Below are 25,401 nucleotides of genomic sequence, written 5' to 3'. Positions count from 1 at the left end.
GCCAGGTCTCCAGGTAGCTTTTCCTCACATCCCAGCTGCAACCCCCACGGCCACTGGGATGCAGGCTGGGGCTGGCTGCAGGCTGGGGCTGGCTGCCAGGCTGGGTCAGGACCCCCTTCCGCGGACCTTGCCTCCCTTTGCAGCACTAGGATCCCTTCTGAGGCCGTCCGGGATTGGCACCCTGCTGCCCTGCAGATGCTCTGCATCCGCTCTTGTTTCCTGGGGCTTCGGGCTGCCCTTCTGGAAGGGAGGGCCCTGTGCAGGCCGCTCACAGAGCCCTGGACATGAGGTCACACGAAACGCCCAGACCCCAAGACGAGTCCCACCACGGCTCTGCCCTTCTGTGCGCACATGCCTGCACTGCATACGTGGTACATGTGCAGTGCACTCCCACACACATGCATGGTACATATGAACCCACACGCACAAGCACGTGTGTGCACCTGTGCGACATGCATGCAGGTGCATGTGCTTACGTCACATGCCTGCTTGTGTGTCTGGTCCCTTAGAGGTTCCGCTCAGATTTCTCGGCTTTACAGTGGAATGGAAGTGATTTGCATTCGTTGAAAACCCTACTTTGAATTTGGGATTTCGATACCCTGAGCTGGTGACAGGGGATGATGTGTTGACAGGGGATGATGCTGGGCAGTGGCAGTGAGCGGCAGCCCCCGTCAGCCCTGTGGGCAGAGGGATGGCCAGGCCTGCAGAGTGCGGGACATAGGGACTCCTGTGTGAAATTCAACATTATCACAAAAAATGCCATGTGCTGGCCGGTGTGACCACCTGGGGTGGAGGTGCATGTTCTGAGCACAAGTCAGCTGGCTTATCCGCACTGAGGAGTTTAGAGGTCAGGCTGAAGAATTCAGGTTGGACTTACAACACTTCCAACTCAGGACCTTTTGTCAGAATGTGGTCCCATCGTAAGTCAAGATGTGCCTGTGTTTGTGTGTGTGTGTGGGTGGGGGGGGGTGTACATGGTGTTTAAAGGGGCAGTAACTTGCCTAGAAACCATTAGCAATTGCCTGGATTAGACAGAAGTGCCCTGGGGCCTGGGTGTGGCTGGGCTGTGGTAGGAGCCCTGCACGCGCATCTGTCGACAGTGGCCAGGGCTGCCACTCGGCCTGTGTGCCAGGCACCTCGCTACTTTAACCTGTGGGCTCCAAGATGCAATGCTCAGGGGTGGGGAAACTGAGCCAGGCAGGGGCACGGGGCATTCCTCTGCCCCAGGGCCTGGTCCCTGTCCAGGGTGGAGGTCATGTGCACTGGCAGAGGGTAGCCAGGGTCGGGCCTCTCAGGCTGGATGCGCCTTCCTTACCGCTTGTCTGTCCTTGAGGATGCCTGGCTCATCTCGCTGTTGGCAATGAAGTTCCTGATTTCAGAGAAGTAGGAGTCCTCTTTCTCGTCTAAAAGTGCGTGGTTGTCCGACTCAGAGGTGGGGGAGGAGGCGCTGGTGCCCAGGTGGTTCGTGAGGACCCCTGTGTGCTGGCTCACTGTGGAGGGGCGGGCGTCAGGGGCATCCTGGGCAGGGCGGCCGTGGGTGCTCTCAGAGCGCGGCCTGAGGGCTTCCCCAGAGGCCTGCGCCCGCCCGCCCCCTCTGCCCACCCTGGCCACCCACCTGGTGCGCCCTCGTGTTCGTGCTTCTTGAGGTGCCTGTCCAGGTTGGTCTGCTGCCCAAAGCACCGGTTGCACAGGTGGCACTTGAACGGCTTCTCCTTGTTGTGGATGTTCCGCACGTGCCTCTGGAGGTTGGAGGAGATGCTGAAGGAGCGGTCGCAGTACTTGCACCTGGAAGACAGGTGCACCGCGGTGGGCAGGGGCCCCCCCGGCCATCACCCCAGGGCACTGCCCAAGGCAGCAGGTCCTGTCTGAATGACGGAGCCCAGCAGGTCCATAGCCTGGGGCGACATGCTCCCAGCAGCCACTCGAGGGCAGCATTGCATCACAGAAGAGCTGAGAGCCACCCCCAGGTTTCCAGGTGGAGGCCAGCCCTCCCCCAAACTTCCTCTCCAGCAGGGAAGGACAGGTCCCCTCCGAGTGGACCTCTGTCTCACTTGGGCCTCAGTGTGATGGTCCGTTAATGCTTAGCTGCCCCGGTGGGTGGCTCCCGGATCTGCAGCCTGCGGGGCTGAGGAGGGCCTGGGGCCGCACGGGCCTCCTCCGACCCTGGGCTGGATTTTCCTCTATATCCCCTCGGGGCAGGCAGGGTCTCACCAGCCTGCACTCTGCACTTGGAGAATGAGAAGCTGCCTGCCCAATACCCTGGTCCTCAGAGCAGAGCCCTAACGCACAAGCAAGGCAGCCCACCTGTGGACCCTGTCCCCAGCGAGGGTCCCTGCTGTGCACAGCCCCCGTGGTCCTGAGGGCAGGGAACGGGAGGCCTGTTCTCCCTCAGAGATGTGTGCATTGAGCAGCGAGAAAGCCCAGACCCAGGAGAAGGGGGGCACCGACAAGCCTCTCGGCCAGATGCCAGTGCGAGCCCCGTGCCGTGGTTTTCACACCACGAGCGCTGGGCGTTCTGGGGACGCTGTGCCGTGCTCCTGGCCTCGAGGACCTCCAGGAGGCTCGTCTCGGCAGAGGCGCGGGCCACTTTGTTTCTACGAGGCGTGTTCTGTTTGTGAAGGGCGCTCGGCTGTGAGCACCGTGCGAGGCGCAGAACGCCCGGGCCACGGGCCCGGCTGGCGGAGTCTCGCGGGACTCAGGGCCTGCCCAGCCGGCCTCGGTGGGGGCCGAGGTGGGGTTTCTGTTCACGCCGGGTGTGCGGCTGCTGTAAGACAGCACCCTCGTGGGCCGGGGCTCTGTGGGGCCACCTCACCCACATCTGTGTGGGCGGAGACTCCAGCCCAGCATGCTGGTCACCAGCCTTCCTCATGTGGATGTTTGCCCAAGGGCACTTCAGGACACGGCAGGGGCGTCTCTGTAGAGTGACCTTCACAGCCTTGTGCCACCCACAGGAGGGGCCTGGGATGACATCAGAGGCTGGTGTGGGCCCTACCCAGGGCCTTTGCTGGCCTGTGTGAAGGGTGCAGGTGGACGAGATGACCCTGGACTCAGCCTGCAGTGCCCCAGCCTGGAAGCCACCTGATGCAGCCTTGCAGGTTGGATAGGAGTTGCCCAGGAAATGGGGGGCAGGGCGGCTGACAGAAGTGGCTCCCGTGTGCCCAGGCCTCTGTCCAGGTGGCAGCAGTTGCCCTACCCCAGCTCCTGGGGTGCTCTGTGGGCTCCCTTGCTCTTGCCTGAGGCCAGGTTCACCCCAGCCTTCCCTACAGCTGATGGCCAAGTGCTGCCCCAGGGCTGTGCACTGGTTTCTCGGCCAGCTGGCCTCCTGGCTCCCTCGGCCTTGCCCTGGCTGTGCCTCTCTGCAGGACCCTGCCCCTCTTTGCCTTTGTGGAGTGGGCTCTGGACAGGTGGATGTCCTCAGGGAGCACAGGGCTTGGTCACAGCCTCTCCTTCCTCTGCCTGGGGAGATTCAGCCTGATGGGGAGTGAACATCTGAGGAGCTCCGGAGGTTTTGGCTCCTTGTTCTTTTCTGCCTGAGCCATGAAAGATGGTTCAGGCCATGGCTGGGCTCTCTCAGTGCTGGGCCGGAGAGGCTGAGGTGCCTCCAACCAGTACACCCATAGAACAGCCCAGGAAGGAGGAATTTTACATACTCAGTGCACTGTCTCTCTGTGGCCCCTACACCCTCAACATGCAGACCCCCAGTGGGGGCCAGGTTCCAGCCTTCCAGTTCTTTGGGGCCAACACTCAGGAAGGACAAGCTTGATTTGGTGTCTGCCTGGCAAAGGCAAGGGCTTCCTGGGCGTGGCTCTGAGGGCCTCCCTGTCTGCAGGTGAGCTCACGCTCACACCCTGCCCGTCCAGTTCCTGGTTCTTTGGGAACCTGGGGATGCTCTGCCGAACGGAGGGAGCCTGAGGCGGAAGTGGGAATGGAGGGGTGGGTCTTTGAGCAGCTCTGGGGGCTGGGGAGGGGCTGCATTCATAGGGTTAGGGGTCCTGCATGTGACCTCTCCTGGCTCTCCTCTAAATCATGGCCCAGACAGAGACGTCCATGTGAAGCTGAGGGAGGCGGCCAGCCCAGGGCTATGAGGGAAGAGCTGCCCAGCAGTGCGGTCTGCACTGAGCAGGCTGACAGGTGGCTAGGGCATTGGTGGCTGCACTGTACTAGGTAACACACCACCAAGTGCCATGGAGCCACAGTGTGCACACGTGTGCACATGTGCCTGTGTGCCCCGGAGAGGCCAGCCTGGCCACGCCACCCTGCGGGGAAGCGGGGGATGCACAGGGGCAGGGGTGGCAGTGGAGACTGAAACAGGCCCCAGACACAGGCACCCTCCCTGGGACCCACGGGGCCGTGGCCAGCCATCACCAGGGAACTGCTGCTGGTCACTTTAAAAGTGAAAGAAAAAAGAAGAGATTTCGAAACCCAGTCCTAAAACTAAAAATGAACAAGGAGGAGGACACGTAAGGTCCCCGAACCCGTGACAGAAACCCGCCTGCCTGCTTAGGTGACAGGATGGGGCCCTGGAGGAAGAGGAGCCCGCTGCCTGGGAGCCTGCGGAGGCTGTCTCCGTCAGGGCGAGGCAGGCTCAGCGTGCTGGGAGCAAGGACCCCGGGGTGGCCTCTGCAATCCCAGTTCAACCTTCGTCTCTCTCCGACCCAAATCCTGCCAAACCCACTGCTGGAGCTTCAGGAAGTGCATGACCTCGACCTCACCTTGTCCTTGAGCTTCGCCCGGGACAGTGGGAGGCCAGCCTCCCTCCAGGAAGGGCGTCACACCCATGCCGGGAGCTGAAACACTTTCTGATGCCTCTAGAAAATCTGAGGAGACTTCCCAGGTCCTCTGCTTTGATTCCCCCACCCAAGGCCCTGTGTCCTCCTGCTGGTGAGGGGCCGCCCCCCCCCCCAGGCACACAGGCACACGTGCACACACGTGACGTTGACACGCAGCGGGCACACACTAGGTGCTGCCACTGAGCGGGGGGCTGGGCAGGCCTGGGGCCGAGTGCCTCCTGGCAGGCCTGTGTCCTGCCCAGGGACTTCTGGGGGAGCCATGTGTTACCCTGTCCAACTTAAAATCCGGTGATGACCAAAGCAAGCCCCAGACCACCAGTGCCAGCCAGCGGGAAGCGGCCAGCTCTGCCCTCAGAGCAGGTCTGCCTGAGCCAGATCCAGCCAGGATCTGCAGCACAAACTTGCGAAGCAATTACTGTTACCAAAGTCGAAACTCTCAGATTGGAGAGAGCAAAAGAAATCAATGATAATTAAATTCTTCTATAAACACGGCTCGACCCTCTGGGGACTCCTAGCACGCAACACTGTCCAAAAGTCGGCTCTCATTACAGAAAAAACAAGCGCTGGTTTCAGGGAGGGGGCCATGCCAAATAAACCTTTCTGCTCTTCGCCTTTGTTAGGTTGTAAGTCACTGTTTCGGAGAGTGGGCAGGGGGCTGGCGTGTTGGGAGGGCTGGGGCACGCAACACAGAACTGGTCGGGGCTGTCCTTTACCCTGCCGGGGGACACAGCCCCGTGGACACTGGAGGTGCTCTGTACATTTGCGTGGGGCTTGGCGACCACCACACATGCAGTGCCCCTGTGGCCTCCCTCCCCAGGGATGGGCACACAGATCAACTTCCCGGGGCCCACAGCATCATAGGGTCACTTCCTGGTGACCCCGAGCTCTGTGTGGTCACAGTACAGGAATCTGATGCTGTCAACCTAAGACTGTGCCAAGATCCCTTTATTCCCAAGGGCTCGGCTAGCCGGACACACCCCAACGTTACTAAACTGGTCCTGGCAGAGAAACGGGCATTTCCCGCCTTGTCTTGGGGCCACAATCTCCTGGGCTCTATTTAAAAGGGCCACTCCCTGACTGGACAGGGCTCTGGGAGAGTCAGGGCGCCACCCTCAGCCCTTCCGTCCCATAGGCCCCAGGGACAGAGGACAGAGACCTGGGGACACAACAGTTGGCTGAGGTATGGGTTCTGGCCCTGGAAGAGAGACTTCTCTGAGCCTGGGGTTCCCCGTCCTGCAGTGGGGGTGGTGGGACTGGCTGGGGACCGTTGTGAGCCCCACGTCCAGGAGGGAGGAGCGAGCTGGGAGCAGGTGTGTGGCCTCCCATCAGCCCGCCCGGGAGCCCGGGTGAAGCCCTGGGGCGACCAAGCCAGGACGGAGCCTGCACTTGCTTCGAGCTCCTGCCCTGCGCACCGCCCACTCCCTGGCCCAGGGCGCAGGGTGGCAGCTGCAGCTGTGACAGGTGACGGGCTGCAGGTGGGATGCCACTGAGCCTCTCCGCAGACCACCTGGGGCCCTGCGTCAGGGGACACACTCTGATTCTGGGCCGCTGCCCTGTGGACAGTCCAGCCACAGGTGGAGATCTGCTCCCTGCACTCGCCTTCGTGAGCATGAAGGAGCCTTCTGGAAGTTTCCTGGGCACCTTCTGCCTCATTCTTACAACCTCCCAGGGAGCAGGACAGCAGGGGCCCAGGAGGGAGAGGCTCAGGTGGTGACCAGACCCCAGGACTCATTGAGAGCACCCTGGCCCCTGTCCACTGCCTCTCCAGTGGCTGTGGCCCTTCTGAGGGTCTAGAGGCAGGGTTAGGGGGTCCCTGCTCAAAGGAGGGGAGCTAATGGTAGGTGGAAGCAGGCAGCCAAAATTGCAGGCCCACCAGGAGCCTGGATCCCCCCCTGGCTGGGCTCCTACCTGTACGGCTGCTCCCCAGTGTGTGTCCTCAGGTGCCTCGTGAGATTCGCGGATCGGGGGAAGATCTTGCCACAGTACCTGGTGAGGGGGAGGAGTGAAGGCAGCATCAGGTCATCCTTTCCTGACACCCTCTCCATGCAGGGCCAGCACCGGAGGCTGCAGGGCCTCTTCTGCATCAGGCTCCAGTCTCCTCTCCGGCCCTGAGGCCCAGCCCAGCCTTACAGAGGAGCGTGGCGTGGGCCACGGGGAAGACGAACCAGTGCCTCAGCCCCTCTGCCCAGCAACAGACAGTGCCACAGAGTGGAAGGACAGAGTCGGAAACAGGCCTGACCAGCCAGAAGGTCAGCTGGGGAGTGTGTCCTCCTATGGACATTGGCAGGGCCAAGTGCTGGGGTCCTTCACTGGGTCTAACACTGGCCAGTTCGTCCCCCTCCAGCTGCTGGGCCAAAGTTGTGTTTTGGGCTCGTGTGAGCACAGCTATGCTGGAGGGGAAGGCCCACCCTTGTCACTTGATGCAGAAGATGCCTCAAGCAGATGACTGGCCAGACACGGCCACTGTGCTCCACTGGGACCACAGCCGTTTCCCTAGAAGCACAGGTATGCACCTTGGCATCTTCCTGCCAGCTCTCCAGGGGCACACAGGGCCTCACCTGCACGTGTACCGCTCCTTGCCCTTCCTGAGGATGGGGTCCGAGAGCGTCGGGGGTGGGGACCGGAAGTTGAAGGGGTGGTGGGGCAGGGGCTGCAGCGAGCCACCCGAGTCTGCTTTCATGGCTGCGAAGCTCTCCAGCTTCTCTGTCATGGTCTCGATGGCTGACATCTGCTGGCACGAGACGAGAGAGGCTCTCTTTAGCACATGGCCCACCCTCGTGGGCGCGTGAGCACATGGCAGGTTCTCAGGTGGTCACTGGAACCGGGGGCCTCCAGTGTCTCCCACTTTCTACAGCCTGCCCTGTCCCTTCCCCGGAACCCCAGCTGTAGCCCAGGGCCTAGCCAGAGGGAGCTGGAACTGACCCTTAAGAACTGGCCTTGCTGCCTGCTCTGAATGGAAATGAGTCATGAAGACCGCCCATGCTCAGGATTACCCAATCTCTTATTTTGACCCAGGCCATCAATGCCCAGCTGGGGTATCCCTGGCAGTGCTCCTGGTTCGCTAGTTGGATTATACATAGAATTACATCTAGTTTTGTTTGTTTGTTTGTTTTGTTTTTAAGTCTTGAAAAATTAAGATATCTACCTGATTCTGTTTAAAACCCAGACCACTGGCCTGAGGAACCACTGCCACCGCATGGCTGCATCCCATAATTGCAGGCAAAGTACAGAAAAGGAATTCAACAGCTAAGACTAATCTCATGAGAATCGTTTTCAAAACAATAGTGCCAAAAGTCACACAACATAGGCCAAGTTGATACAGGCAAAGTCACGGTCACTGCTCCTTGGCGGTGTCAAGGGCCTGCTCAAAAGAAGGGAGGCATAGGATTGGTCATTCCCACCTGCTGGGCAGAGTTCTCGTCAAACCCCAGACAGTGCTACAGGGGAGGGGAGGGGTTGACAGAGCTGCTCAGGTCTCAGTGCTGCTTCTCCCAGCTCCTCTGTGGGCACTAGGGGAAGCGGGGTGCAGGGGCCCACAGAAAGGAGGCGCTTCATCAAGCTGAAGCCCCCAGTTTAAGGAGTGGACTCAGGAAGTAATGTCTTGGCTCCAGTAGCAGTCAGTAGGCCCTGGGAGGTGGGCCCTGCAAACCCTCCATAGACCCCTGTTTGACAAACCCACAGGAGCCCATTCTGCTCAGAGGTTGCAGAGAAGGCACTGGTGAGGGTGGTGAAGGAGGGCAGGGGGTGTGGATGGAGAAAGAGAGGGAAGGAGTAGCCCCTGGTCTCAAAGTGCAGTGACCACTGGGAGAGACTGGCCCTGGGGGCCAGCACCCACAGGGGGACATGGGTGGATGAGGAGGTGCTTGCTTAATATAGCACAGCCTCTGTCCCAGCTTTCCCTGGGTGAACAGACCATCACGCCACACGGCTAGGGGCTCCTTCAGCCAGCACCAGCACTCTGCCCCTCAGCCCCTGGTCCAAGTGCCCAGCACACACCTTCCAGGGTGCTGTTTACCAGGTGCTTACTCAGGGCACTGCTGGCAGAGAACAGAGGGCTGTGCACCAGGGCTACATGCTCCAGGGGTGGAGACACGTTGGCATTTGGGGAACAACCAACTGGTTCCAAGAAAACATGGAGAAAGCAGCTAATGGATGGAGATTGTGCCTGGGGCTTCCCCCTGGTGCTACTTGGGCCTGGTCAGCTCTGCTGAGGCCACAGGGATCCCAGCTTTGCCCTGTCAGCATGGGGCAGGCACCAGCCCTCGAGAAGACACGGGATGCTTTCAGCCTGTCCCCACTGAACCACAGATGGAAACCGCCTGGCTTTCTTGGCCACTTGACCAGCCTTCTTGGGCCCCTCTATGGCCTGGGCCCCAAGGCAGCCCTGAAGCCCTGGCAGAGACTGTTGTCTACCTGCTTGCAGACCCAGCAGTAGCCGAGGAACACCCTGACTCTCAGCCACTGAGACTCCCCAGGACCCCCAGAGCAGGTGAGGGGCTGCCCCGTGTAGGACCTGGCCCTGTGCACCTGCACAGTGGGCCTCAGAGGCAGAGGGGTCTTCTGGGCCCCTAAACAGCACAGGCAGGTGCAGTAGTGACCTCTTGCGCTTGGTAGAGACCAGTAGCTACCAAGCTTTCTGCCTGGGTGGCAGCCCAACTGCAGACCATTTAATTAGTCATCTCTCCCCTGCCCCTTCCTCCTGGCTTTGGGACACAGGGGCCCATGGGGGTGGGCAGGAGGGACAATGGGCAGCCGGGCCCCCGCTGGGCCTCTCTTCCTGGGGTCTGGGTGGGTCCGCCTGCCCAGCGTGCTGTGCCCTGTAGCTACTCCCAGCGGCGATCCCCACACAAACACACACACAGGATGTGCCTGCCGGCCGGTCTGCTCCTTCCAGCCTGCCTAGGATAAATCAGGGGAAGTCGTTCGCCAAACTCGGGGCCCAGCAGAACAATGGGAGGCACTAAGTTTAGCTGTGAACTCGACCAGGGCGCAGATTCCACAGGCTGGGGGCTGTCCAGGCGGGAAAGGCAGAGAGACAATGCCCATGCGGGTGTTGAGGCCTAGGACGCTCTGGGTGGTGGGGGAGCCCGGGGGGCAGTGGCCTTACAAGGGGGACAGCTGGAAGCAGCCTGTGGAACGTGGGGAGACTGCCCAAAGCTGTGCCCCCCGCAGGAGGACAGGTCCAGGAAGACAGGCAGGAAAGCCTAGAGGCTGGCGGGGCTGTGCCCACAGGCTTTGGCACTCTGCGGGCCTGCTTTCCAGATCCCTGCCCAGCTGCCTGAGGACTGCCGGGGCCCTCTGCCCTTGGGGAGGCAGCCTCCTGCCCGTCTGCATCCCGTGCCCTCTGGACTTCACGGTCCCTCCCGTCGGGTGCCATCCCAGGAAGACCAGCTTTCACCCCGTGCCACCTGGGAAGTCCAGTCTATTCCCCTGTGTCCAGAACTCTGGGCTCCACCCTGCCAGCATGCACTGAGCTCATGACCCCTGGAGTGACAGCCTGAGGTCAGGGGCCCCTGGAGAGACCCGCTGGTCTGCACTGTAAGGACCCCTTCCTCATCCTCTCCAGCCCTGCAGGGTCCCCCCGCCTTTGGTGGGTGAGGATGGTGGCCCGGAGCCTGCCCCCCACCCGTCTGGGTTTTACCTGGGGGTGGAACAGCAGTGGGGATGGCCTCAGGTACTTCTCCTTCAGGACGCCCACGGGGTCCGTCACCTTCCGCTTTTCTACCCTGCTGGACAGCAACACAGAGGGTTACGTGCCCCCCTGAGCCACCTGCTCTGCAGAAGCTGGCCTGTGTCCTGCTGGTCACTGTGTGGGCCTCCCACAGCCTCCGCCAGCTCTCATGGTCTGCTTGGTGGGCTTTGGGGCAGTGGGGAATCTGCCCGCCTGCTCACCCGCCTGCAGCCCCAGCCTACCACCTACCCAACACTCACTCCATTCCTTCCCATGCTCCCCATCACCTTCAAGTTCCTCCAGGTCACCCCAAACGACCTCAGCTGCCAGCTCTCGGGCATGTCGTGGGGCTTAGTGCTAGGGCCAGAAACTTCTCTGAAGGCCACGGGCGCCAGTCTCCTGCCCACTGGTCATTGGCACCAATTCCCTACCACTGGCCATGGGCACCAGCCCTGTCCACTGGCTGGCCAGATTGTGTGGGGAGACTGCCCTGTCCAGGCTCTGAGCACACCCAAGCACAGTATGGCTCATTCTTGGAGGCTCAGGGCCTACACCCCAGCTTCCCTCTCCTGCCTGGACGTTGACACAGGGTGCCCTGCCCATTTTTAGCTGATAAACATGGTCACTGGAAGGACTTTTTGTCCTGAGGAAGTTCATCAGCCAGGCAGGGATCTAGCCTGGACGGCTGCTGGAGATTGCAATTCTAGAATCTTCTCCAAAGGCTGGCGACAGTCTCTCAAGCAAATGCCCTGATTGACCTGGTGGTCATGGTGGCCACTGCAGCTCCTCCTTTAGCCTGATGATTCCCAGCAGTAGACCGCCCTTACTTCTGCTCACCCCGTGGGGGCCGTGGTGAGCCTTACTGCAGTGTTTTGGTCAAACCTGGCCTGCCACAGGCCCCTCTAAAGATACCTGGGAGGAGCCATTCCTGATTCACTCATGGCACCCACCCTGGGCCCTGGTCTCCACTCCAGCTCTACCAAGGGCAGTCTATGCTGCTCATCCCCCAGTGGACAAGTGCAGGCCAGGCCAGGCCAGGTGACAGCAGAGCAGAGAGAAGACAGCACAGCCAGCCCTGGCCAGATCCCCGGCACAGGCGTCCCCACCAGGAGAGGAGGGCCCTGGAGAGAGAGAACTGGACCTCAAGATGGCTTGGAGATGCCCTTGCAGGGGGCGGGGTAGACAGCAAGGCCCTGGCCTCCCAGGAGGGGCAGGCTGGTAGGGTCTGCCTGGGGACCCTCACCAGCCTTGCGACCAGATACACTGGGTGGGTGTGTCAGCAGAGGATGGGACCTGGGAGGGGAAGGGCTTGTGGAAGGGACAGGCTATCAGGACGCGTGGGCTCTTCTCTCTGACCTTCAGCAAGGGCAGAGGGGCAGCTCAGTGCCCTCCAAAGGGCTAACGCCCTGCCCAGTAAACCCAGGTGCTGCTTTCTTCTGCCTTTCCCTGACCTTGTGTCACATGGTGTCCCCATGGCCTGGCTCCAGAATGACCACGGCCAGCAGACCCCTGCCAACTGCGGTGAACCTGTGTGCAGCCAAGTGCTGTGGGTGTGTCCCACGGGCACACAGCCCAACCTGAAGGATGCAGCCGCTGCTCAGCGGCAGAGGCAGGAGGGCTGGAGGACCGGTGGCCAGGGAGAACATTTATGTTCCTCTGGCCAGGGATGGAGGACTGTTGGTCACGCATGGGGGATGGCCAGGGGAAGCTTGGGAGTTTTGCTGGTGTTGTCCTGGGGACCCAAAAGCACAGGGGGCCAGGATGCTGAGGGACCTCTCGCCAAGCCAGTGTGCTCATAGCATCTGGTCTCTGGGGTTCACACGCCACACATTCACCACGATCATACCTGGGGGCAGACTGAAGGGGACCCAGGCGCAGGCACTGGCTGGTGTTCCCCAGGGAACAACCTCCTTCCTACCTTCTGCCTTCAAAGTCTCTCCAGGCAGCCCCTTGAGCAGCCACTGGACCCTAATGGCCAGTCTCAGCAGCTCTGCCAGGAGCCCTTGCCGGTGGGGGGTATGTTAATGTGCCATTGAGTGTGTTAGTGTGTGAGCATGGAGGTGTGTGAGTGTGCGAGTGTGTGACCATGTGCATCCATGTGTGATTGTATGTGAGTGAATGTGTGCGCGTGTACATGTATGGCTGGTGAGCGTGAACTGAGAGAGTGAGTGTATGTGTATGTGAATGTGTATGTGTGTACACGTGAGCGTGTGCATATGGAATTGTGTGTGTACACTGTTCCACCTTCCAGGCTGCCCATGGCCCTGCGGCTTCCCTGGAGCCCGGGCCCTAAGCCCTAAACCAGTGGTGTGGAGGGGAAGGGCAGAGGACGGAGCGAGAGGCCAGGGGAAGCTCAGGCAGATCGCCACAGCCCGCTGCTCCTCCTGGGGTCCCACCAGAGGGCTTCAACTGCTGGTCTCGTCACTCACCTGGGTCCCATGCACCTGAAGGTGGCAGTCGACCACCGTGGTCTGTAATTCCTGGGACCCTATTTGATTTAATTTTACTTATTTTCTTCTTTTCTAAGGTTGAGGTCCTTTGTACATCCTTGCCCATGTGGCCAATGTAATCGTCATGGCAGGCGCCACCCCCGGCCTCCCTGACAGCCAAGACACCCTAGAGAAAGGAGGCACTGGGCAGAGGATGACCCTTGTTTCAACTGGCAAGTGCTTCCTTGGCCGGGAGCTGGCCACACTGGGCCCTGGAAGCAGGGCTGCTGACCCTCTGCCAACCCTCAGGCTGGTCCCACGCAGCCTGTGGACAGGCCTTCTCTAAGACCCCGAGGGCGCTTTTCCTGTTTCCTGCATGGGAATGTGGGTGCCCTGCAGCAGGTAGGAGCTGCCCCAGACACAGGCTGCTTGGTCGGGTGGGGAGAGGGCCTGGGCCCCCAGAGGGTGCTGTGGGCACACGGGCGTTCCCCCAGCAGAGAATCGAGACAAGCCCACAGGCCCTGAAGGCAGCCAGCTCTCTGGCCACCTCACCCTGGCATCATTTTTTCTCATCTTTGTCTTCCTACATCTCAGAGCACAGCAGGTGAGACCTCCTTGCCCAAGAGTGGCCTGTCCCTCTGTCCCCACAATAGGGCTGACCTGCGGGCCAGCAGCTGCTGCCTTCGGAAGGGTGCTGTCTCCCTGCAAGTCTTAGTACACGTGCTTCAGAGACACCGGCCAGCCCAGGGCCCAGCCTCTGCTCAGGGCCCCCTGCATCTCCCTTTCAGGGCCAGGAGGGCATGCAGGCTGGCAGGGCAGGACCCCGCCATGGAACTGGGTCCTGCTCACCCACACGTTCCTCTCCTAGGGAGCTGGGGAGCAGGACTCAGCTGGCCACTAGCTGGGAGGACATCTGGAAGATGGGACTCAGACATCTTGCAGACCCTCCTGAACTCCCTGCTCCTTCCCCTCCTCCCTGCTGGGGACCAACAACTCCCTCTGTGTATTTTCCCGGGCCACCAGAAGGCCCCCTCATGTGGCTTCAGGGTGGGGTGGGACCACAGGGGCAGACTCGGGGATGCAGAACCTCAGGGAGGTGGACAAGGCTCAGAGCCATGTAGGCCTTTTTTGGCAGCAGAGATCTGACCTAGGAAAGATAGCTGGACATGGAAGGTGTGGATGCTGATGATGGCGATACTCAGGAGGGGCTCAAGGCAGGGCAGAGGACGTCTGAGTTACGCTCAGTGCCAGGGAGCTGCACGTGTCCAGCAGACCCCCCTGCCCACCAACCCTTGGAGTGGCCAGGCCAGGTACCCCTCCCAAGGGGTATGGAGCCCCAGAGCTGAGGCACCCCCACAAGCCCACAGAGGCAGAACTCAGCCGGCCTGCCCGCCCGACGGCCCGGGCTCTGGGGAGAGGGTGAGGGTGGAGCTTATGGATACCTGTAAATGGGGTCCATGAAGAAGGGGGAGGGCTTGGCATAGTGCAGGGAGGGCTGCTGGGGCAGCTGCGCTGGGCACACCTTGGGCAGCCCCTCGCCGGCCCCCGGCTTCCGCTCCCCGTAGACGTGGTTCTTCCGGGGCTCCCGGCCTCCTCCGTTCTGGCTGGCGCGGGCCCGGCTGCCGATGCTCAGGTCCAGTGGCTGCTCCTCACCGGACGCGGGCGCCGGGGGCACCTTGGGTGCGGGCAGGATGGGCTTCGCCTCTTTTGGTTTGGTGGTGAGGTCGAAGGGGCACTCGGCACTGGGGCCGCCCACCTTGAGGGCGTCCCGGGGCGACTTTGGCTCGGCCTTGACCAGCAGGTTGTGGGCCAGGGCGCGGCCCGTGAAGGGGCAGAGGGCGTGGGGGAAGTCGGGTAGGAACTGGAAGGGGAACACCGAGTGGTAGGGCAGCGCGCCCAGCTTCTTCTCCTGCATGCCCATGAAGCCCGGGCCGAAGTACTTCTCCGCGATGGACGCGATGGCCTTGATGGAGTCGCCGGCGGCGCCCGAGGTGGTCAGCAGCTGCTCCTCGGGCGGCGGGAAGAAGGAGTGCGGGGAGTAGAAGACGGGCACCTCGGCCCCGCTGGGGGCCGACCCTGCGGGCGCCGTGCCACCCCCAAACTCCGGCTTGCCCTTGTCCTTGCCCTTGTCGCGGTCACTGTCCACGTCGCTGTCCAGGTCTGAGCCCGTCCCCGTCGTGGTGTCCAGGTCGGTCCCTGTGGTGGTGTTGATGTCCTCGAAGTCGCTGCCGTCGGACATGTCGGGGCTCCTGGTCTTGAGCTTCTCCACGTACGCGGCCTCAAGGCGGCTCTCCGACTTCTCCTCCGGCCCCACGCCTGCCGTGGCGCCCTGGCCGCTGTTGCTGACCGCGGAGATGAGGGGCAGGGCTGGGTTCCCCAGGGGGCTGGGGAGCTTGGCGTCCTGTGTGTGGTTCAGGGGGCTCTTGAGCAACGGCGTGGGAGGTAGCAGAGGTGGCCGGGGGTACAGGGATGGAGGGAAGATTCCCGGGAAGCCGGGCGTGAGCGCAGGGAAGGCCGGGGGGCCTGTGGAGAAGGGCAGGCTCCCGGGGTGGGGCCTGGAGGGGAAGTACTCGTTGAAGCCCAGGCCGGTGTGGTTGAGGCTGGGGGAGGGCTTTGCCTTGTCCATCATGGGGCTGGGGGTCAAGGGCAGGCCAGGGGCGAAGAGGCCGCCCGGGGTGTAATGGTTCTTGCCCTCGCAGAAGCGCCGGTGCTTGTTGAGGGAGGAGGTAGTGCTGAACATCTGCCCGCAGTCCTTGCACTTGATCTGCGTGCGGCAGTCCGCGTGCATGCGCTTGTGCCGGCACAGGTTGGAGAACTGCGTGTAGGATTTGTGGCAGACCTCACCTGGAACGTCAGCAGAAGGCAAGACACGCCGTATGAAATGATGGGGACCGGCAGCCCCGGGGGCGGGCAGCAGTCCTGCAGGGTGTGCGCACACATATGGTGCAACCTGCGTGTGACATGTCCTGCCCTGTGTGTGTGCAGAGCATGTGCTTACACATGTCTGCACACACGTAGGGTGCACTGGGCATGACTGACACATCATGCCTCGCGTGTGTGTGGAGCATGTGTTCACGTGACTGTACACATATATGGTGCATTGGGCGTGTGTGACATGTCGTGTCCTGTGTGCGTGCACAGCATGTGCTCACACGTCTGTGCACATGTATGGTGTACTGGGCATGTGGGTGTATGTTGTGTGGGTGTATGTGCATGTGTGGTCTCTGCATGTGCACACATGTATGTGTACTGGACATGTGTAACACGTCATGTCCATGTGTGTGGAGAGCATGTGGTCACATGTGTCTGTGCACACATATAGTGCATTGGGCGTGTGTGACACATTGTGCAGGCGTGCGTGTGTGTTTACATGTGTGCAGGGTGTATACATACATAGTGCGCTGGGCATGTGTGACACGCCGTGTCTCGTGTGTGCGCACAGCGTGTGCTCACACGTGTCTGTGTGTGTGCTGTAGAGAAGATGTGCATGTACAAGTGCGTGTGCTGTGTGTGCACAGTGTCCCACCCTGGGGCTGGTCTCTGATGACCACTGTGCTGTCCCCGGGGTCTCTGACCGAGGACAGATCCTGCCCTGCCTCAGCCTTCCGTGGTGGGAGCCCCATGCTGCACCCTCCTGCCCCAGAGCACTGTCACCCGGACGCAAGCTCTCCGGAAAGCGTCAGCAGGGCAAGCCGGCCCCAGGCCTGGGCAAGGGTGCGTGGCTGGGCTGGACTCCATGGCTGCCACAGGGGCGCAGGCTCCACGCCAGCCCAGCTCCTTCGCCGCTCCAGCCACAGCTGTTCCCACAGGGTGAGAGCAAACTGCGGCCCCTCAGATAGGCCTCCTATTCCCTAGAGGCTCTCACTTCCTCCCTCCTCCTGGCTCTCTGTCCCCGGCTCTGCCACCTGCATCCTAATGGAGGGGGGCCTCAGGTGACACAGACTGTTCCTGGGGTCACAGGAGCCCTGGCTGGGGCCTGGCTTTGAGAGCAGGCTCCAGGTACCTGGCAGCCATTTGGGGTGCTGAGGGTGGGGTGGGGGTGGAGGTGAGAGCCAGTCTGGGGCCCTGCAGAGAGGAGCTGGGTCCACTTTGGGCAAAGTGAGTCCTGCCACCCGGACGCCCCACCCTGGAGGGCAGGGGCAGTGTGGCCTCTGGCTGATGGCACTGCCTCTTCTTCACCTTCCCCACAGAGACTCAGGATGGGGGCCCTGGGTGGTCACCCCTGGGGCCCGTGTGCTGGGGTCAGTGAAGCACCCCTTGCTTTTCTAACAATAAAGGGGGAGCGCGTGCAGCCCCGTGTCTCCCGGGACGGCTTGCTTCCTCAGCACGTCTGGGGAGACCGACTCCAGCCTGCACCTCGCTCTCCACGAGTCCCGGGCCGCCTGGTCTCAGGGGACTCTAGAAGGCGTCTTTCCCCGAGGCTGCCAGGCTCCGCAGCTGCGCCTTCTGTGGGGTTCACTGTACTCCTTCCTGGCTGTCTGGCATGGAGGGTGTTTCTGGGCTGAAGGGAGACACACTTTGCCTCGTTTTATCAAGTCTGCCCTTTCTGGGAGAGGCGCCTCCCTGCAGGATAGGCTGCGAGTACCCAGACCCCGCCGGGCCCTCAGGGAGGAGGCGGATGTCGGCGCTGGCCCGGCGGGCCAGACACCAGGCCCCCCAGCCTACTGCACCCCCAGAGTGGGGTGGGGAGAGCTGTGCCACCCTGGGCTTGCCAACAGGCTTCTAACCAGGCTCCAGCCCAGGGCAGCCATGGAAGGCTGCTGGCCAGCGCTGGGCCTGGTGCGGGACCCCTGCTTCCCACTCTTGGTTCCCACCTGCGGCTCATATGATGGGGCCTGGGGTGGTGGGGGTGCTGCACACAAGCCCGGGAGGCCCAGCCCCAGGAGGGGCAGGTCCCAGATGTGGGATGGCTGACAGGGGGCTCATCTCACAAGGGAGGCAGCTGCCGCAGGGCAAAGAAAGACCTGGTAGCCACAGTGTCCTGGACATGGGGACCGATGCCTGACTGACCTCCAGAACGGGCAGGGGTCCTGGGCAGGGCGAGTCCTGGTCAGCAGCGCCTTTCCCTTGTTGGGCAGGTGTGGGCGCACACTTGCACACAGTCACCCCCACCCCCTCCCCGAGCTCCGACTCACAAGCCCACACGAGCGTGTGTGCCCACACAGGTGCCCACTCATTCCCAGGATGTTCCTCTGGAAAGCGCCCGTGAGGAGCCACCCACTTCCACGCTCCTCCTTGCCTCCTCCGCCCCCGCCTTCACGCACACACATGGGCACACGCGTGCAGGCGCACAGCCTCTGGGCACACTCCAGCTCCCCGCGGGAGAGACGTCACCTCAATCCGTGAGCTCAGCCAGGGACATGCAGCCTGGGGGCTTGCAGGCGTTGGGTGTGGCTTGCTGGGGGCGTGCACACAGGTGTCACCCAGAGGGAGGACACAGAGTCTGTGTGGTCAGCGCCTGTGCCTCGTGTGTCCTCCTGGTGACCCAGCCGAACTCCCCCACTTCTCCGCGGTTCCCCTCCAGGCCTGCAGCCCGAGCTGAACTCCTAGGTGTGCCGCCCGCGGGCTGCGGGAAGCAGGGGCCTAGCTGGACCACCTCTGCTGGGAGCCAGAGCACAGGGTGAGCCGGACACCGGCCAGGAACAGGTCTGCCCTGCAGGCAGCCTGTGCCGCGCAGGGAACCGCAGCCTCCACCTGCCCAGCGTGCTGCGGGTCCTGAACCACGCCATTCACATGGCCCAGCGGGACCTTAAAAAGCTTGTTTGACACCCAGAAGGACCGCGTGCTAAACCCACATGGCGTTTTCCCCCATCGAGTCCTGCTTCAGCACCCCAAGTCATCCCTGAACACCGGCACGCACATGGCCACGGTGGGCGTCACAGAGCGGGGCCTGGCTCTCCACCTCAGTCACTAGGCCCTGACCTGCAGCATTTTGGTAATGAGTGGGGAGTGTGGCTGAGCAAGGCGCTGGCAGACGGCTGGCCAGAGGCTGCCTGGGAGGACTCAGCCTGACCGGTGTCCATGGGTGAGAGGACCACATGAGGAGCGCGTGTGTGAGATGACTTGGCACTCGGTACCTGTGTGTGTGTGTGAGATGACTTGGCATTTGGTACCTGTGTGTGTGTGTGAGATGATTGGCACTCGGTACCTGTGTGTGTGTGTGAGATGATTGGCACTCGGTACCTGTGTGTGTGTGTGAGATGACTTGGCACTCAGTACTTGTGTGTGTGTGTGTGAGATGACTTGGCCCTCGGTACCTGTGCGTGTGAGATGACTTGACACTCGGTACCTGTGTGTATGTGTGAGATGACATGGCACTCGGTACCTGTGTGTGTGTGTGAATGACTGGCACTCGGTACCTGTGCATGTGAGATGACTTGGCACTTGGTACCTGTGCATGTGAGATGACTTGGCACTCGGTACCTGTGTGTGTGTGTGAATGACTGGCACTTGGTACTTGTGCGTGTGAGAAGACTTGGCACTTGGGACCTGTGTGTATGTGTGAGATGACTGGCACTTGGTACCTGTGCGTGTGTGTGAATGACTGGCACTCGGTACCTGTGCGTGTGAGATGACTTGGCACTTGGTACCTGTGCATGTGAGATGACTTGGCACTCGGTACCTGTGTGTGTGTGTGAATGACTGGCACTCGGTACCTGTGCATGTGAGATGACTTGGCACTCGGTACCTGTGTGTGTGTGTGAATGACTGGCACTTGGTACCTGTGCGTGTGAGAAGACTTGGCACTTGGGACCTGTATGTATGTGTGAGATGACTGGCACTTGGTACCTGTGCGTGTGTGTGAATGACTGGCACTCGGTACCTGTGCGTGTGAGATGACTTGGCACTTGGTACCTGTGCATGTGAGATGACTTGGCACTCGGTACCTGTGTGTGTGTGTGAATGACTGGCACTCGGTACCTGTGCATGTGAGATGACTTGGCACTCGGTACCTGTGTGTGTGTGTGAATGACTGGCACTCGGTACCTGTGCGTGTGAGATGACTTGGCACTTGGTACCTGTGCATGTGAGATGACTTGGCACTCGGTACCTGTGTGTGTGTGTGAATGACTGGCACTCAATACCTGTGCGTGTGAGATGACTTGGCACTCGGTACCTGTGTGTGTGTGTGAGATGACTTAGCACTCGGTACTTGTGTGTGTGAGATGACTTGGCACTTGGTACCTGTGCGTGTGAGATGACTTGGCATCGGGATGCATATGTCTGTGTACGTGAGATGATTCTGCATGACGCATGCAGGTGAGACAACAGCAGGAAGTGTGCACGCGTGTGTGTGCCGACGGCACGAGGCACAGGGCTTGGCAGGCTATGGCAAAGACGACTGCATACTGGGGACGTGACCCTTCTGAGCAGAACTCAGAAGCCTGTGGGGACCCATCCCTGGTGACCTGACCCTTCCCCCCATCCTGAGCCGCCTCTGCGGGCACCTGCTCTCCTCATGGCCCTGCCTGGTACCTCCCAACAGAGGTGCTGGGGCAGCGTCCACCCCAGTGCCAGCCTGGCCTCCCCGAGGCTCCAGCCCTGTGCTGCTGTGCTCAGCTGATGCCTGTCACTGCTCTCCTGGCAGGAACACATGAGCCTGAGGACAGCAGGATGGGCCCTGGGAGCAGGCACAACCCTCCAGCTGTGCTCTGTAGCTCAGCTGGGGTGTCATGAGCACAGCACCCGGAGGGGACCAGGCCTGGCCACCCCACCACCTCCAGCCACTGTGAGAGAACTCAGGGGGAGACAGGGGCGGGAGCCAGGTGGAGCAGCTGGCCAGCGCGGCTATCCTGGTGGCACCCGGGTCACAGGCAGGACCTCAGGACTGGCCGTGAGGCATTTCTGCCCTGGGGAGCCCGGGGGATGTCGGGCTGACCCTGCGGTGTGGGCAGCGGGAGGGCGCAGGCGACTGGGGAGGGGGACTCACATATGAAGGGCTTGACGGTGCTGTGGATGTGCTTGTGCTGCTTCAGGCCGGAGGACGTGGCGAAGGTCTTGCCGCAGTCGGGGCAGGCGTGTGCCCGGGCGCCGACGTGCTGCGAGCGGATGTGCCGCTGCAGGTTGCTGGGGTCTGTGAACACCTGCGGGGAGACGGGGCTGCAGCTCCGCGGGAGGCTCGCAGATCCCCCGCAGATCCCCAGCACGGAGGCCGGCCCTGCCTCTCTCCGGTGCTGCCCTTTCTACCGGAGCTGGCCCGGCAGGTCTCTGCCGCGGCGGGGCTGCTGGGGCCACAGGGGAGCAGTAATTCCTGAGGACACGGTGGTCATGGTGGCCATGAGGCCGCACATGACACCCGCAGGGAGCACTTCAGCAAAGCACCATGACCCTGAAGGCTTGGCGTCAGGGAGGCCCGCCCTCGCCAGCCTCTGCCTCTGGGTTGGCAGGAGGACAAGGGCGGCTCTGGAGAGAACGTGGGTTCTGATTTGGCTGGTTCCTCCTGAGTGGTGTGATAGGGTCTCTGATTTCCCGCCCTCCCCGGAACGAGGGAAGATCACGGCGGCCCTGGGGAACCTCACGTGGCCCACTGCTGCCCTCGTGGGCATTTTCTCAGGAGGGCGGGGCGTTCACTACCTTCACGCAGTTTTCACATTCGAAGCGCTTGCCACTGTCATGGGACATCTGGTGGCGGATGAGGTTGGACTTCCAGTTGAAGGCCTTGGGACACTGGTCGCACTTGTACTCCCGCTCCTCCGTGTGGACGATCATGTGCTGCTCCAAGCTGTGGGCAGGGCTCTGGTCACTGGTGCCCCCTGCCTGTCCCTCCCGCCGCCTCTGCTGGGGGTCGCCCATGGGCCAAGGGGTACACACGGCTTTCCCTTGTCTCAGGAGGAAGCTGGTATCCACGTAGAGCTACGTCCTTCATCCCAGGCCACCCCCAGCCAGCCAGGGGCAGGGCAGGACCCCAGGCCCCATGCCCTGGCCGCCCTTCTGGGAAATTCCAACTTTGAGATACACTTGGGCCAAAGAGAGAAGTCATGAGCTTCAGTGCCACCATGAGCCCGACGTGGGGCGGGCAGGGACCCGGGGCTCCCCTCAGAGTGGCCTTGGGCTGCCCGCTGGCCGGGCCCAACATGAGTGAGCAGCGGCAGAGGGTCTGCGAGGGTGACCTGCCGGGCGGGAACAGCAGCTGCTCCGAGGGGCCTGCTCCTCCCAGCTGAGCGCGCAGCCTCCGACCCTCCTCTCGGGGGCCTGCCTCTGCCCCTGGCCCGGGATATCCGTTAATCTTCATGAGCAAAGCAGTGATACATCACGGCCCGCTAATTACGGGGCCCAGCCATCCATTTAGATCAGGCACGCCAGCTCCTCCGGCACCCGGAGATTGTATCTTTTGCCTGTTGTTAATTGTGATTTATGTGTTTATGTAAAGAAAACAGGGACCCTCTTTAGCCGCGCTCCGAGGCGGCCTCTGCGGGATTCACCCCCACTCTTTTTCTCAGTTGCCTGGGTGGAGGGTCTGCACCCCGGGGGCCTGTGACTGGATGGGCTTGCTCCCTGTGCAGGGCAGTCCTGGCGGGAGTGCTCCCAGGCCGGAGGGGCCGGCTGCGGAGTTGCTGGATCCCTAGAGGGCTGGGACTGGGCCTCCTGCTTCCCCACAGAGCCCAGGACGCCGTTCCCTGGGACTCCACGTGGGTCCCCAAGGCCCCATCTGAGGATCCTGATGCTGCCTGACCTCAGGTCCCGGGAGGGCCAGTGGGCCGGTTCCTGCTGTGTCCAGCCGTCTTTCAGCTGGCCTGGCACTCTGCCTGCCCACATCTCTGATGTCCCTCTTGGACAGGTGGCTGCCACTGAGGGGAGCAGAGCCTGGGGTCTGGGGAAGGAGAGGGCCCTGAAAGGCCCCTTCTCTGAGGAGTCCAGGGGCTGCCCCGTGAGCCCTGGCAGTGGGCGCTGGGACCCCGGCCTCAACTGTGGCCTCATTCTAAGAGTGGTGCTGGGCAGGGAGCGCGTCCTCCCAGGCCCGCCTGTGGTCTTCACCCTTCCTAGGTGGTCTCCACAACTTGGGTCTGCCATGGACGGCAGGGAAGTGGCCTCCTTACCAGGGGTGGGCAGGTCTTCCTGGGGCCTGGGCCCTCCCGGTGGGAATTAGGCGACACCCAAGGCTCCGGCCCAGGCTGCCGCTGCCCCTGCTCTGTCCCCTCCCTGTGCCAGATGGGTGCCTGGTCCCCGCCTGTCCCCGGAGCCGCTGGCCGGCCGAGCCGCACCTGTACTTGGTGGGGAAGGCCCGCTCGCAGTCCTTGCACTCGTGGACCTGGTCGCTGCCCCCACCGAGGCCCTCGGGCTTGAGCCCCTCCCCCAGGCCCTCGTAGGTGGTCCCCGCAGAGCCGCAGGTGTACTTCTTGTGGCGCCGCAGGTCCACCTTGCACGGGAAGAGCTCGTCACACTCGTCACAGCGGAATGTGGGCTCCTCTGCAAGACAGGACAGGAGGTGGCAGGAGAGCCAGGGGACCACAGGGATGGAGCCCGGATGGGCTGAGGGGCCCCGCTCTGCATCATGGGAAACCTGAGCTACGGGAGCTACCTCTCAGGCAGCCACCCTGGGCGCGAGGAGGCCCTGCCTCTGGAGGGAGAAGGAAGCAGGCCCAGGCTGTGTTTATGAATCAGGGGAAGACGACAGAGCTCCAGTGCATATAATAAATTATTGTCATCAAGGTCAAACAAATTAAAAGGGGGCAGCTATTCCTAAGGCCATGAGCAGCATCCTGACCACGCTGCCAACCCAAACAATCAGGCGGGAGCTGACATCCGCGGGGGCGGGACTGGGCCCACTCCTGCCGGCCCTGCCTGCACTGCTGGAGGGCTCAGAACCCCGCGTGCCACCCAGGCTGGAGGGAGGACACCTGCTCTGAGCGCTCGTGCATTCACGTGCGGGTGTGCAGACACTTTGTGCATGGGTGTGCAGCTGCGTGTGGATGTGTTTGCAGGAGTGTGAAAACCCTGGCACACCCGTACGCTGTTTGTGCATCTGTGTGAATGTGTGTGCATGTATATTTGCACCCACATTAGTGAGTGTGCATCTGTGCTCACACGCATGTGTGTGCAAGTGAACGTGTGTGTGTGGGTTTCTATGCAACATGTGATGCAACGTGTGTGGATATTTGTGTGCTGCCATATTTCCAAGCTTCCATGTGTAGTTCGCATGTGTCTGTGTGCAGGTGTGCTTGCATTTGGGGTGTGTACACGTTGTGTGCCTCTGTGTGTCCACATGTGTGTACACTTTGTGTGTGTGCATGTGTCTTGGTGGTTATGCATGCGTGTGTGTCATTTGTGGTGCACACAATGACTGTGTTGTGTGTTAAGTAGGTAATGCTAAGGTGCATGTATACATGTTTGAGTGTACACTGTGTGTGCATGTTTGCAATGCATCTGCATGTATTGTGAATGCGTGAACGTGTGTGCACATGTTCAAATGAGGGTGTGTGTGTGTGTCACAGGGTTGCACATGTGCGTGTGTGTGGGTGCAGCTGTGCATGTCTAATGACTGGGCCTGTGCCCAGCCCAAGCAGAGTCCTGGAAGTTGCCTGGAAAGGCTGGAGCTCAGGGGTACCAAGGCAGGAGGCAGGACAGATGGGACAAAGGAAGAAGGTCCCCCTGCCCCCACCAGAGAGACTGCTATAACCAGGGGCATCTCAGAGTCCTGGGAGAGGCGAGGTGCTCTGCAGCCTGGGTATTGCGATGGACGTGGGCAGGGCCACCTCCTGCTAGCTGGAGGCTCCCCTGAGCCCAAGTGTAGAGGACTGGGCTACACCTGCCACCCCTAATGGTGGGTACCCAGCAGCACCCAAGTCCCAGATGCCCAAGGTGGAGCACACAACTCTGGGCTCTGAGATGCTGCTGCTGAGCCCACAGTGTGATGCCTACCAGGTCACCAGTGGTGCTGCCCACTGGCTGTGACTCCTGGTCACATCTTTGGAAAGGGGAAAACATCTGGGTGACAAGGAAGGGCTGCCAGGCCTAGAGGGGCCCTGGGCATGCGTGTGTTTGGGACCACCTGGAAGATGCCACTTCTAGTTCAGATAATCCAGTGTCACCAGGAGCTAGGTATCCTGGCCCTGCTGACTCTTCTGAGCCTGTGGCCAACAAGGGACTTGCTTGGGGGGTCGAGGCCACAAAGGGAGAACGAAGGGAGGCCTCTGGGTCTGTGGGTCCACTGCACACGCAGCCCTACTGGGGCCACACTGGGTCTGTGGGGACTGCTCTGCAGCCTCTGTGCTAGGCGCCGGGCACGCAGGCCTCTGTCCCAGCATCTGCAAGTAAGGCCACCCTGGGAGCATTCCTGGACGTGGGCACGCCCTCCTAGGTCCTGGACTCACCTTTGGGTGACCCCAACAGGACCCACCGAGTGGGGAAGAAGAGGAGGGCAAAGGTGACTCACTCTACGGAAGAGCCACCCTCCAGGTCTGCAAGAAGAATTAAATACGATTCCAGGGCGCAGCATCTTTTCAAGAGGCTTCTGCTATGAAAATCATGTGCACAGCGACGTTCACACTGGAGGGTCCCTGGGCACCCCGAG

General features: G+C 61.6%; 1 protein-coding gene across 7 annotated transcripts in view; it reads right to left on the bottom strand.

The window, feature by feature from the left end:
• The window catches only part of PRDM16 (PR/SET domain 16), a 311,310-nt gene that overhangs the window by 6,021 nt on the left and 279,888 nt on the right, over nucleotides 1-25,401 (bottom strand). For 4 of the 7 annotated variants that reach the window (XM_079148974.1, XM_079148978.1, XM_079148980.1 and 1 more), the window contains 9 exons: nucleotides 23,093-23,297; nucleotides 21,465-21,612; nucleotides 20,821-20,974; nucleotides 14,333-15,734; nucleotides 10,432-10,519; nucleotides 7,349-7,521; nucleotides 6,699-6,776; nucleotides 1,616-1,785; nucleotides 1,316-1,490 (listed from right to left, as the gene is read on the bottom strand). In XM_079148974.1, coding sequence (XP_079005100.1) covers nucleotides 1,316-1,490; nucleotides 1,616-1,785; nucleotides 6,699-6,776; nucleotides 7,349-7,521; nucleotides 10,432-10,519; nucleotides 14,333-15,734; nucleotides 20,821-20,974; nucleotides 21,465-21,612; nucleotides 23,093-23,297 — 2,593 coding nt within the window. The remainder of the gene's footprint in view (nucleotides 1-1,315; nucleotides 1,491-1,615; nucleotides 1,786-6,698; nucleotides 6,777-7,348; nucleotides 7,522-10,431; nucleotides 10,520-14,332; nucleotides 15,735-20,820; nucleotides 20,975-21,464; nucleotides 21,613-23,092; nucleotides 23,298-25,401) is intronic. The other 3 variants (XM_079148975.1, XM_079148976.1, XM_079148977.1) reach the window with 3 other exon arrangements.

Source organism: Sciurus vulgaris (genome assembly GCF_902686455.1).
Source record: "Sciurus vulgaris genome assembly, chromosome: 1".
NCBI classification, from domain to species: domain Eukaryota; kingdom Metazoa; phylum Chordata; class Mammalia; order Rodentia; family Sciuridae; genus Sciurus; species Sciurus vulgaris.
Note: the sequence above shows the minus strand (reverse complement) of the source record. Positions and strands in the feature narration are given on the sequence as shown.